Genomic DNA, 11,996 nt, shown 5'->3' on the forward strand with positions numbered 1-11,996 from the left:
GTCTAATGCAACACTTCACATCAGAGGTCCTTAGTAGATGTGTGTTTTTTGCTAAAGTGTTCGTTTGGATTTTCTAAAGAAGGATATCTTATTGTCAGTGCCATAGCTCCTGAAGTGTGACTCTGAAGGCACTAAAAATAACTCCTCAAGTTCCTATTCCATAGCTTATTATGTATACTTTTAATAGTTCTTTAAACACGCTGTTTTGTTGCCCTTTCTACTACTGCAGGTGATGGCAGCTAGGAACAAGGCCGACAGAGACAAGGCAAATAAAAATAATACAACCCCTGCTTTGGTCTGGGCTTCTGTTGCTATGGTGATGTTGACAAGTAACGCACAGGTGAGAGGTTCTTTCTACAGTGGAGCCAGCGGATCGTGTAGGCCAGAGGGGTAGGACATAACCACGAAAGACCCCCAAGCTCCTAGGCCTGAAAAGGACTTCCTGAGGCCATCTGGTCTACTCCCATACTTCTTACCTGAAATCAAGTGGATGGGCAGCAAGTTCCCCAAAGTCCTCGAGAACAAAGCCCACAACTCCTAAACCCCTTGTTGGGCACATATTTCACAATATCCATGACCCTGAATGGGTTTTCTGTGGCTAATCTCACATTATCTTGATGTCCTTCCAGCCCAATTCCTCTTACAATTGCTTCTATGGAAATCAAAGTTAATCATCACCTTACACTCTGTACAGTAACCCAGGAAGTAAGACAAACAAGAAAACAAAACCACAGCTGAAGCATCGACTCGCTTGTTTCTGTGCCCCCGTGATCAGTGGTGTTCTTCTCGGGGGGTGGGCATGATAGCCCACTGACCCAGCAAGAGGCCCCTGGCTGCCCTGAAAGCGGAAACAGGCCTGCTGCCTCACACGTCAAAGTGGGGCAGAGCAGCCCTCCCATGAAGGATGGTTTCCTCCTCTTGAGTGAAATAAAGCAGAGAGAGCAGGAAGGTCTGTGTTTAATGAATATCTTTGAAAGCTTTTGCGACAGTAGACAGAGCCCAAGGCAGCTTGGAAACCCACACTGATGGCAGGAGGGCTCTCATGCCTCCAGCTGACCCTGCAAAACAAAAATGGTTCCACTAGATTAGGAGTGTGACCTTTTCCCACCTCATTTTTTTTTTAATCCCACTTTCAGTATCATTTCAGGAATCAGTCTGCCTGAAAAACTTGTGGTGGCCTCAATGGCACAGCCTGGCTTGAAGATGAGGCAGGAATGGGAAAGTGCCCAATCCAAGATGCAAGGAGGGAAACTGCTCCCACCCCTTCCAGCAGCAATGGAAACATCTCTCCTCTCACCACCAAGGTCACACGGGAAAGACCACCAGCAGGACCATCATCTTGATGCTAATGGTCCCCTCCCCATCTCCCTGTTGCCATCTTTACCCCTGAACTGTACTGCCAATTCCACTCTCTTAATCCATTCCACTACATTAAGAAGCTTCCTGATACTGACATGACAGATCAACCCTGGGCCTCTCTTCACAGTCCCTAATTCCCCAAAACAGTATAGGAAAAACTAAACATTTGCATTAAACTTCTCTTTTAAATTCTCCACTTGATTTCTTTCACACACACCCTGGACCAACAAACCAGAGCTTATTTTCACAAGAGTAAAGAAGCCTCTGTCTGTAAGTGAGGTTAACACGCACCCTGAGGCTGGATTCTGTCTGGTCTCTCCCAACAGCCGAGCATCATGATTTTGCTAATTAAGCCACTTTCTTGTCTTTAATTAGCTGCATGTGAATCTTGCTGGGAAGTCTTGGATCCGTGAAGTAGTCTGGGATAAAAATCAAAAAGAAGACATCATCTATACCCAAAGGGAAAAGACTTACCCACGGAAGGAAACAGCTTACTCCACCAAAAAGTTAGAATGGCTTGGTACTAGCAGGACTGCTACTAGTGGCCCTGCTTTACAATGTAATATGGTAAAATGAGCGGTCACTGCCCCCACCCAAGCAGTTCTGAGTCTGCCAGCTCCAACATTCCCAGGAAGGGCGCCCAGAGGCTGGCTGCCGCCCCTCCACGCTGTGCCTGCCCCCACCCCCCACCTACCCTGTGCTGCACCGTTTGCTCCTCCGCCTGCTGACGCACAGAGAGCCATCAGAGGGCTCAGGGATTCTCTGGGTTTTCTGCTCCAGGCCCATCTTGGGGCCCAAATAAATGCCAAGTATTATTCTTGTCTCAGCTCGGCTTACCAGCTCCCGTCTCTGAGCGAGCACGCCTTCTCTGAGAATACCCTCTCAGAGGAGAGCCAAGCTCTCACAGGATGACGCCAGATGAGGGTTTTTATACACCCAGCATACTGTGAATCAGAGGCAGCATCTGCTGCGCTAGCAAAGGCGTATTGAGATTCCATTAGCAATGGTTTGAGGTCTGGGAAGTACCCAATTCTCAGGACTAACAGGACCCAAGAAATTGTCGGACCCATCCTTTCCCTCTAAATACCATTGACCTTAAGGCATCTCGGGCAGCCAGTCCATTAGAATCACCTGGGGAGTCTTTAAAGCTCTGTATGCTGGGCCCCACCCCAGACTAATTAAATAAAACTCTGGGCGTGGGGCCTGAGCATCAGTATTTCTAAAAGCTCCCCAGGTGATTCTGATGCACAGCTAGGGTTGAGAGCCCTGTTTTAAGATTCCCAAGGGAAAAGCTGCCGCTGTGTTCCTTTGGGAATCTCAAAATTCTTAACGATCCTCACCATGAGGAAGTTCTGCCTCATTTCTGGTCTGTCCTCATTTTGAGGAAATGATGATGGAGGAAAGAAAAAGCTGAGAAAAAGTTTCCTTGGGGGACATCAGGTGAAGGAGTACCCCAGACTCTGCAGGGAGAATCCTGGGCTTATTCAAGTCTAAACTCATAAACATGCTCCCAGTGCTGGCTTTGTCAGATACCCAAAACCGATGCTGCCTTACTCACCTGCAGCAAATTCTAGGATGTTGTCTGGTCTTTTCAAAAATATTTCTCTGGAAAACATGAAGGGATAGGATGGGAGGTAAAGCAGACTTTAAGGCAGGCTGTGGCTACGCTTCAGGTCCTGTGCTTTCACAGATTAACCTGAGACACAACCATCTTGGGAGTCAATAAACCCGCAGACTCCTGACAAAGACTCTTTCATTCGTGATTTTCCTTCAACTCCATATCTAAGGCAAGGAGCAAAGCATCCTAAATGTCAATACACTAGGATATTGCTTACGTCACAAAAGAGCTGTGCTGCAGTCAAGTGGGGCTTGTCATTCCATCAACAACCTTTTTTATGTGTGCATTTATTTATTTATTTGAGACAGGGTCTTGCTCTGTCACCCAGCCTGGAGTACAGTGACACAATCACCCTCCCTGGCTCAAGAGATCCTCCCATGTCCAGCCTCTCGACTAGTTGGGACTACAGACATGTGCCACTGCGCTGGCTAATTTTTTTGTAGCGGCAGGGTCTTTTTTTTTTTTTTTTTGAGACAGAGTCTTGCTCTGTTGCCCCGGCTGGAGTGCAGTGGCCGGATCTCAGCTCACTGCAAGCTCCGCCTCCCGGGTTTACGCCATTCTCCTGCCTCAGCCTCCGGAGTAGCTGGGACTACAGGCGCCCGCCACCTCGCCCGGCTAGTTTTTTGTATTTTTAGTAGAGATGGGGTTTCACCGTGTTAGCCAGGATGGTCTCGATCTCCTGACCTCGTGATCTGCCCGTCTCGGCCTCCCAAAGTGCTGGGATTACAGGCTTGAGCCACCGCGCCCGGCCTGGCAGGGTCTTACTCTGTGGGTCCAGGCTGGTTTCGAACTCCCAGGCTCATGTGATCCTCCTACCTCGGCCTTCCAAAGTGCTGGGATTACAGGCTGAGCCACGGCACCCAGCCTCAACGACCATTTTCACTGAACCAGATCTCAAGCCAAGGGCAAGAGGCAAAGATGAAGAACATGCCGGCCAGCCCACGACTGGTGGGAGATATGCAGCCCCACAATGTCCTGAGTAAGCTTACCCATGAATTCAAGGGGCGGAGGGAGATACAATAAACAGAGCTAAAAGATGGACCTCAGATGGTTGTTGGCCCCTCAGTCCAGCAAAGAGACACTGTGGTAACACCTGCAGGGCCAGTGCCACTAGAGAGTTGAAAATGCCTTATATTGCATAGAGTTTTATGGTTCATAAAGTATATTCACAAATATTGTCTCACTTTACAACAACCCTGTGAAACAGCCATTATTATGCCCCCATTTTACATCCAGAGAAACCAAGCCTTCAAAAGATTAATGATTTGCCCAAGTTCATAAACTTGGTAAATAAAGTAAAGAGGGCCCAGGTCTTGTGACTCCAAGGTCAGTGCTATCTATAATATGTTCTCTTGGCCAAGGCCTCCCAACTCCCCAGGAAGCCCCTCCTTATCCTAAGCTTCAAGAATTTTGCCCCCCTTCTCCTTCAATTCATTTTGATAATTATTGAACACAAATTTGTGTAAGTAATTGCACTGGATATGAGTGACTGCTTTTTTCAAAATAAAATAAAATATAGCCCTACCTCAAATAACTTCCAAGCAAGTAAAAAGGAACAGGTTCGTTTCCAAATGTCCAAAAGGTCAAGGAACCTCTGACAAGTGCTAAAGAGGATATTAAATAGTGCTCTGGGAGATCAGAGTGGGGAGAGAGGTTACTGAGAGGAGGAACCCAACAATCTTCACAAAGCAGCTGGCATTTGAGAGGACCCTTGAAGTACACATGGGATTGCAGTAGGCGGGATGAGGGTGAAGGGACAAGAACATTCCAGATCCAGGGAAACAGCAAGAGCAAAGGCCCAGAAAGAGAAACAGTTTGTGTTCTATAGACTATGACTTCCTTGAGGGTAGGAAGTGGGTTGTAGACACCTTTCTATCTCGAGTCCAAAAGAGCACTCAAGAGGCCATCTTTGCCTGAGCTCCATGGGTCAGCAGAATGATCAGAAATGTGGTCTGGCTGGAGTGAGGGAAGAATGCAGGGAGTAGTGGGAAACAGAAGAGGCTCTATTATGGAGGGCCTTGAATGCTGGGGAGAGACATTTATACTCAGTCTGAAAGATAATGGAAATAGACAAAACACAGCATAACACATGATGGAATATTATACAGCAGTGAGAAAGGAGGATCTACAAGATACTACTGAGCAAAAGGAAACAGGCACAAAAGAGCACGTAGTGTAGAATTCCATTCATATAAAATACAAAAGTGCACAATAAATCCGTGCTAGCAGAAGTCAGGATAGTGGCTACTGTTTTAAGGGGAGTGACTGGGAGGGGCACAAAGGGTGTGAGGTGCTGGTAGGCTTCTATTTCTTCATCTGAACAATAGTACCATGTGTATTTTCACCCTGTGACAGTTCATCCAGCTTAGGATATGTCACTTTTCAGTGTATTTCAATAGAATCTTTAACAATAAACCCAAAAAAGCAATGTTGTGGAAGTACTGAAGATTCTTCCGGCCAAGGAAGGACATGATCACTGCTGTATTTGTAATCCCAGCACTTTGGGAGACTAAGGCAGGCAGATCATGAGGTCAGGAGTTTGAGACCAGCCTGGCCAACATAGTAAAACCCCATCTTCACTAAAAATACAAAAAGTTAGCGGGGCCTGGTGATGGGCACCTGTAATCTCAGCTACTTGGGAGGCTGAGGCAGGAGAATCACTTAAACCCTGGAGGTGGAGGTTGCAGTGAGCCGAGATTGCGCCACTGCACTCCAGCCCAAGTGATAGTGCGAGACTCTGTCTCAAAAACAAACAAACAAACAAACAAACAAACAAAAGGTAGCTCACGCCTGTAATCCCAGCACTTTGGGCGGCTGAGGCAGGTGGATCATGAGGTCAGGAGATCGAGACCATCCTGGCTAACACAGTGAAACCCCATCTCTACTAAAAAAAATACAAAATAATTAGCCGGGCGTGGCGGTGGGCACCTACAGTCCCAGCTACTCGAGAGGCTGAGGCAGGAGAACGGCATGAACACGGGAGGCAGAGCAAGCTCCCCAAGATAGGAACGGTATCATCTTATTTCCCTTTAGAAGAAAAGTTGCAAACGGTGACGGCCTGATCCTCAGGTCTGATATTGACAGAGGATCCCTAAACTGTCTTTTGCCCAAGGCTTATCCCTGGCCAGCCTTCATAACTGGATAGGTTTCAGTTTTCTCTCTCTCCTTCCCCTATCTGCCCTCTGAGAATCTGTTGCCACTTGGAGAAACGTCTATAATAGGAATAGTGAGTTTTTATAATTTTTATTTTATAGGACAGAATCTTGCTCTGTTGCCCAGGCTGGAGTGCAGTGGCACAATCTCGGCTCACTGCAACCTCTGCCTCCCAGATTTAAGTGATTCCCCTGCCTCAGTCTCCCAAGTAGCTGGGATTATAGGCACGTGCCACCACGCCTGCCTAATTTTTGTGTTTTTAGTACAGACAGAGTTTCCCCATGTTGGCCAGGCAGGTCTTGAACTCCTGGTCTCAAATGATCCACCCGCCTCGGCCTCCCAAAGTGCTGGGATTACAGGCGTGAGCCAGCGCATCTGCCTGGCCAACTTTTTTTGTTTGTTTGTGACTGAGTTTCACTCTTGTTGCCCAGGCTAGAGTGCAATGGAGCAATTTCGGCTCACCTCTGCCTCCTGGGTTCAAGCAATTCTCCTGCCTCAGCCTCCCAAGTAGCTGGGATTACAGGCATGAGCCCCCGTGCCCAACCTGAACAACTTTTGAGAAGACAAAGGAGGGCCTGACTCTGGCTATAAGCACACAGTCCAGAGGGGAAATGGGGACCAACTGCTGACAGCACAATACAGTGGCGGGTTTGAATCCTGGTTCAGCAACTTTGGGAAGGTACTCCACCTTTCTGAGCTTAAATTTTCTTACTTGTAAAATGAAAATGACAATAACTTGTTTTTGTTTTTGTTTTTGTTTTTTGAGATGGAGTCTTGCTGTATTGCCCAGGCTGGAATGCAGTGGCGCTATCTCGGCTCACTGCAACCTCCGCCTCCTAGGTTCAAGCAATTCTCCTGCCTCAGCCATCCCAAGTAGCTGGGATTACAGGCACCCGCCACCACACCCGGCTAATTTTTGCATTTTTAGTAGAGACAGGGTTTCACCATGTTGGCCAGGCTGGTCTCCAACACCTGACCTGAGTTGATCCACCCGCCTCGGCCTCCCAAAGTGCTGGGATTACAAGCGTCAGTCACCATGCCCAGCCAACAATAACCTGTCTTTTGTGGAGGTGCTGGGAGGATCAGCAAAAGTGTTCCAAGATGCCACACACTGCGTGGGCACTGGGAACACAAACACACTCCACTAGCTCGGAGCTTTGGACCAATAACAGAAGACTGACAGTGCAACTACAATACAGTGTGGTAAGTGCTAATGTGGTAAGTGCTAAGGGAAACAGCACAATGCCTGGAGATGGGTGCCATTATAATGATTTAAACCTTGTCTATTTGTCTATAACCAAACAGCATTTGAGATAGCTCTGTTGTTTTCATCCACTGATGCTCCGTGATTTTTTTTTTTTAATTCTCTGCCTTTCATCCCATTAGGATATGTTTCCATTCAAGCAAATGTCAGGCTGAAAGGAGGGTAGGGGAAGGAAAGAATATATTCCAGGATACACTGGTAAATTGTCTTCTCTTCCCCAAGAAAAGAGTGGCTTCCAACCCTTGGAATTTTTCTACAGTAATGTTTTCATGTAGGGAAGGGCCAACCAGACAACTGATTTTTGTTTTAGGTTCAACTAGTAATTTTGTTTTGTTTTTTGTTGTTGTTGTTTTTTTTTTGAGACGGAGTCTCGCTCTGTCCCCCAGGCTGGAGTGCAGTGGCCGGATCTCAGCTCACTGCAAGCTCCGCCTCCCAGGTTCCTGCCATTCTCCTGCCTCAGCCTCCCGAGTAGCTGGGACCACAGGCGCCCGCCACCTCGCCCGGCTAGTTTTTTGTATTTTTAGTAGAGACGGGGTTTCATCGTGTTAGCCAGGATGGTCTCGATCTCCTGACCTTGTGATCCGCCCGTCTGGGCCTCCCAAAGTGCTGGGATTACAGGCTTGAGCCACCGCGCCCGGCCTCAACTAGTAATTTTGTTAAGTTCCTATGGTTGAGAATAGTGTTCTACACCCAGTGGATGGCTGTTGGGTTTCTCAACGCCAAATTCCCTCTTCCTTCCAAGTGTCATATGGTATGTATTTATCCTTACGGTTAAAGTAAATGAATAGACATATTTTTAAGAATTTAGAGATAACTGAAGGAAACCTCTAGAGACAACGAAGAAAACCCTGGGTGCCACAAATCCCGGAACCTGGAAAACCACCTACCTGAAGAAACCACTTATGAGCCACTCTACTTCTTTGTGGGTCCTTAGGTACTTTTCGTTAGCAATCCGAGTCTGAATCTGGGGGGCAAGAACAAAAAGTCACTCCATGAGGAGACAGATGCAGGGTTCAGCCCTGGAGATGTGAAGGGCTGCGGGAAACGGCGTGCGCATTTAACCCAAGTCTTTTTTTTTTTTTTTTTTTGAGACGGAGTCTGGCTGTGTCGCCCAGGCTGGAGTGCAGTGGCGCGATCTCAGCTCACTGCAAGCTCTGCCTCCCGGGTTTACGCCATTCTCCCGCCTCAGCCTCCGAGTAGCTGGGACTACAGGCGCCCGCCACCACGCCTGGCTAATTTTTTGTATTTTAAGTAGAGACGGGGTTTCACCGTGTTAGCCAGGATGGTCTCGATCTCCTGACCTCTTGATCCTCCCGCCTCGGCCTCCCAAAGTGCTGGGATTACAGGCTTGAGCCACCGCGCCCGGGCGAACCCAAGTCTTTCCCCAGGGTGCTTGAAAGTTTAAGCCACCCATCTTCTTACAGATAAAATATCATTCTGCCGCCTGTTCAGGCTGAGGGGCCTTAACTAAGGTCGGATGTGTAACTTCGGCCCATTTCTCTGGCCGAGTCCCTGAGTTAGTTCTTCCTGCGCTCTCAGACACCCGTGGCGCTCTGTGCTGGGCTCAGACACCCAGAGGTCCGCCGGGGGTCCCCCCTGCACTCTCCCCACTTTGTCAGGGAACAGGCTCCCGCTCCCCTTCTCTCGGCGGCTCTGTTCCCAGTCTGGGCCCCAGTCCTTGCGGAGCTACACTTTGGTGGAAGCCGGGTAGGGGCGCGGGCGCACCCACCTTGAATTTTCGCAGCTGCTCCAGCTGCGCGGCGCTAAGCGCCCCGGGGTCGGGCCGCTGCTGCAAGCTTGGCGGCGTCTCCATCTTGCTGCGGTCGTCAAGGCGACGGGCCGCTAGCCGGCGAGGCCCCGCCCTGCCCCCAAGCCCGGCCCCTTCAGCGAAGCTGGGGCGAGGGACTGAGGGAGCTGAGGGGTGAGCTACGGGACGGGGGCGGGGCGGAGTCTCTAAAGGATCACGTTTCCAGAATTGGGGGACTGATTTCTGGACTTAATTGTATGTGGAATGAGCCCTTCTTGACCCCACCCAACCTCAGGTTTTTTTTCTTAGCTCTAGAGTAAAACAACAGGAAAAAAGGTCTCCCAGAATCTGCTTCCAGACTCCCTCACTTGGACAGAAGCTAGAGGAAGCCTAGTACTGGGGAAAGAGAACCCAGGCTTATTCCCTTTCCACTGTCCCAGAAGCCAACCCGTCCCTCTGTCCTGTACACATTCGACACTGGAGCCGTGGATTCTTCAAACAACGTGGAAGCACCCCAGAACATAGAGTGAGCTGAGTTCTGCAAAGGAATAAACGTTCTCTCCAACTAAAGATGCTGGAAAGGACCCGGGGGACATTCTGCCAGAATTTCCCCCTCTTGGACTGACTGACTTGTGTAGATTAACTTTCTCTTCACCCTGTTCTCCTCATAAATTCTAAATTATTTTCTTCCACTCCTAACTGAATATGGGAGGAGAAAGGGAATTTGGTCTTCAAGATTTGTTCTTCTGGTATCTAATTAAGAAGAGAAAGTGAAACATAAAGCCAGAGAGCTGAAAATAGCCACGAGAAAGGGCATGAGCCTGTCTATCAATACACACAAGCTCCTACCCCCGCAGAGATCGTGCTCAGCAGAGGCCTTCTGAGAAGCAGGAGAAAAAAAAGGGAGGCTGTCTTTTCAGATTTGTGAAGAACTCCCTAAAGAGCAAGAAAACACCATGAGAAACAAGCTCAGCATTAGGCCCTGGTCGTGGATGGGGTTGTCAACGGTCTCCCTCTGTCCTTTCCAGCAAAGACTAAGGAAAAGAAGTGAAAGTGTTGGCAGTTCCCAAGCCAGGGAAAACCATAAGAAGTAAATTAGGTTGTGGGCTACAAGCCACTTCCCAGGAACCCCATCCCAGTTAGTGATCATTTTGGTTGTTTGTCTTTTTTTAAGAGAGAGGGAGTTAATAGAGTGAGAGAGTGATAAGCTGCCATCTGTCAGAAGTGATTTTTTTTTTTTTTTTTCCGGCAGGAGCAAGAGGTTAACCAGAGATAATGGTTCCTGTTGGCCAAGATCTGTCTTCTCCCCACACTCCCTCCAGAGAAGCTAGTGGTGGCACCTCCAGAGCGGTGCCAGCCAATATAGAGCTGTGCCAGCCAATACAGTCTCCATGAGCCACCTGTGGCTCTTGAACATTTGAAATGTGGCTGTAGGTGTTAAATGTGCAGCAAATATAAAATAAACACTGGATTTTGAAAGCTTGATATGAAAAAAATCTCATTAATAACATGTAATTGATTTACATGTTGAAATAGTATTTTGGGTATATCAGGTTAAATAACATTTATTATTAAAAGTAATTTCACTTGTTTCTTTTTGCTTTTATGTATGGCTACTAGAAATTTTTAAGCCATGTATGTGGCTTGTATTATATTAGACAATGCCAGAGCCTGGACCAGCAAACCTACACACACAGACACACACAGGCATGCACAGTGTTCTCTACCTTCCCACCTCCAAGTAGAAAATTGATATCCTCCCTTTGCCAATCTATGATCTTCTGGTGCTTTGATAATCAATCAAGCCTTTCTTCACTGATCACATTCTATGGCCCAATGCCCATGTATGAGAGGGGCTACTTTTTGTTTTTTTAACAGCGTCTCAGTACTCACTATTATGTATTGTGTTGGCCTGTCTTACCTTCCACTTGAGGTGGAAGTCACTTGAGGGCAGAAAGGTTATAGAATCAATTCTTTGTGCACTCTCATAAATTCTGCGCAGATGTCTTCACTTTATATTCAATCCGTGAAGCCACACAGTATTTGATGACTGGCCACTCTGCCCACACATACCACCACATTTTGCCCTTTCTGAAAAATATCCCAATTATCCGGCATTTCTCATTTCCTAAGAATCTAAAGCCAGGATCAGAGCTCTCCCTTTACAAATTCAATAATCTTTTTATGTAGGGCAGCCTAGCTTTGACTGCAGAGGAATAAAAAAGAGGGTGAGCTTGGGGGTAGTGGCAGAGAAAGTATCCTGGAAGCCTCTCTCCCTCCTAGAGAAAACTTTCCAGAATAGGCATTTGAGTCTCAGGGCTCCCCTGTTCTTACCTCACAGGACTCCCATCCCATGGCCTGAAAGAACACCAGAGATGTGTTCACAGTCACTCAGCAAGGAGAGTCTGATGAGAGGTACCACTCTTCTCCCCTAAACCCTACCTCTTCTCTCAGACTGACATCTAATCTAAGGACCACAAACTAAGCAAAGGACTAGAGGCATTTTACTGCCTGCAGCTGTCTCCCCAATTACTGACTGGGAGGAGGAGTGAGGGCAGTTCATTTTAATTCATTTTTGTGAATGTTTAATATTTCAATTAATATGATTAGCCCCAAGCCTGAATGAGCAGCAGGGCGGCAGATCTGCTGAGAAGACATAGAGTAATGAGATCAACAGGGCCATAGGGTCTTCCCCTTCTCCATCCTCAGAGGGCATGATCTGTTTAGCATCTCCATAAATACCAAGATCAGATTAGAAGGCAAGGAAAGGAGCAGTGGGGGTGGGGTAGGTGAGTGGAAAGTTACTTTCAAGACGTGTTTGCCCTTTTGGATTCCCTGGCTTTGCCATCACTCGC

The 11,996-nt window shown here is 47.8% G+C and overlaps 2 protein-coding genes across 3 annotated transcripts in view; one reads left to right on the top strand and one right to left on the bottom strand.

Moving 5' to 3' along the window:
* Positions 1–1,462, top strand: part of MRPL9 (mitochondrial ribosomal protein L9) — a 40,790-nt gene extending 39,328 nt beyond the window's left edge. Inside the window, exons 7-8 of one of the 2 annotated variants that reach the window (XM_033199145.1) lie at positions 230–340; positions 1,137–1,462. In XM_033199145.1, coding sequence (XP_033055036.1) covers positions 230–340; positions 1,137–1,163 — 138 coding nt within the window. In that variant the 3' untranslated portion in view covers positions 1,164–1,462. The remainder of the gene's footprint in view (positions 1–229; positions 341–1,136) is intronic. The other variant, XM_033199144.1, reaches the window with a different exon arrangement.
* RIIAD1 (regulatory subunit of type II PKA R-subunit domain containing 1) lies at positions 940–9,303 on the bottom strand. Its single transcript, XM_033199148.1, has 5 exons — positions 9,124–9,303; positions 8,282–8,358; positions 2,918–2,964; positions 1,651–1,778; positions 940–1,058 (listed from the first exon to the last, which is right to left on the bottom strand). Exons 1-4 carry the CDS (start codon positions 9,205–9,207, stop codon positions 1,708–1,710), a joined length of 279 nt encoding a protein of 92 aa, XP_033055039.1. The 5' UTR covers positions 9,208–9,303; the 3' UTR covers positions 940–1,058; positions 1,651–1,707.
* Positions 9,304–11,996: the final 2,693 nt, after the last annotated feature.

The sequence above is a fragment of the Trachypithecus francoisi genome, unplaced genomic scaffold (assembly GCF_009764315.1).
Source record: "Trachypithecus francoisi isolate TF-2019V2 unplaced genomic scaffold, Tfra_2.0 Lachesis_group5, whole genome shotgun sequence".
NCBI lineage: Eukaryota > Metazoa > Chordata > Mammalia > Primates > Cercopithecidae > Trachypithecus > Trachypithecus francoisi.

Coding starts and splice junctions, on each gene's coding strand:
- RIIAD1 (XM_033199148.1), bottom strand. CDS start 9,207: ATGGAGACGCCGCCAAGCTTGCAGCAGCGGCCCGACCCCGGGGCGCTT. Junction 2,965..8,281: donor CTCATAAGTGGTTTCTTCAG/GTAGGTGGTTTT, acceptor CATGTTTTCCAG/AGAAATATTTTTGAAAAGAC. Junction 1,779..2,917: donor CATCCTAGAATTTGCTGCAG/GTGAGTAAGGCA, acceptor TTTTTATCCCAG/ACTACTTCACGGATCCAAGA.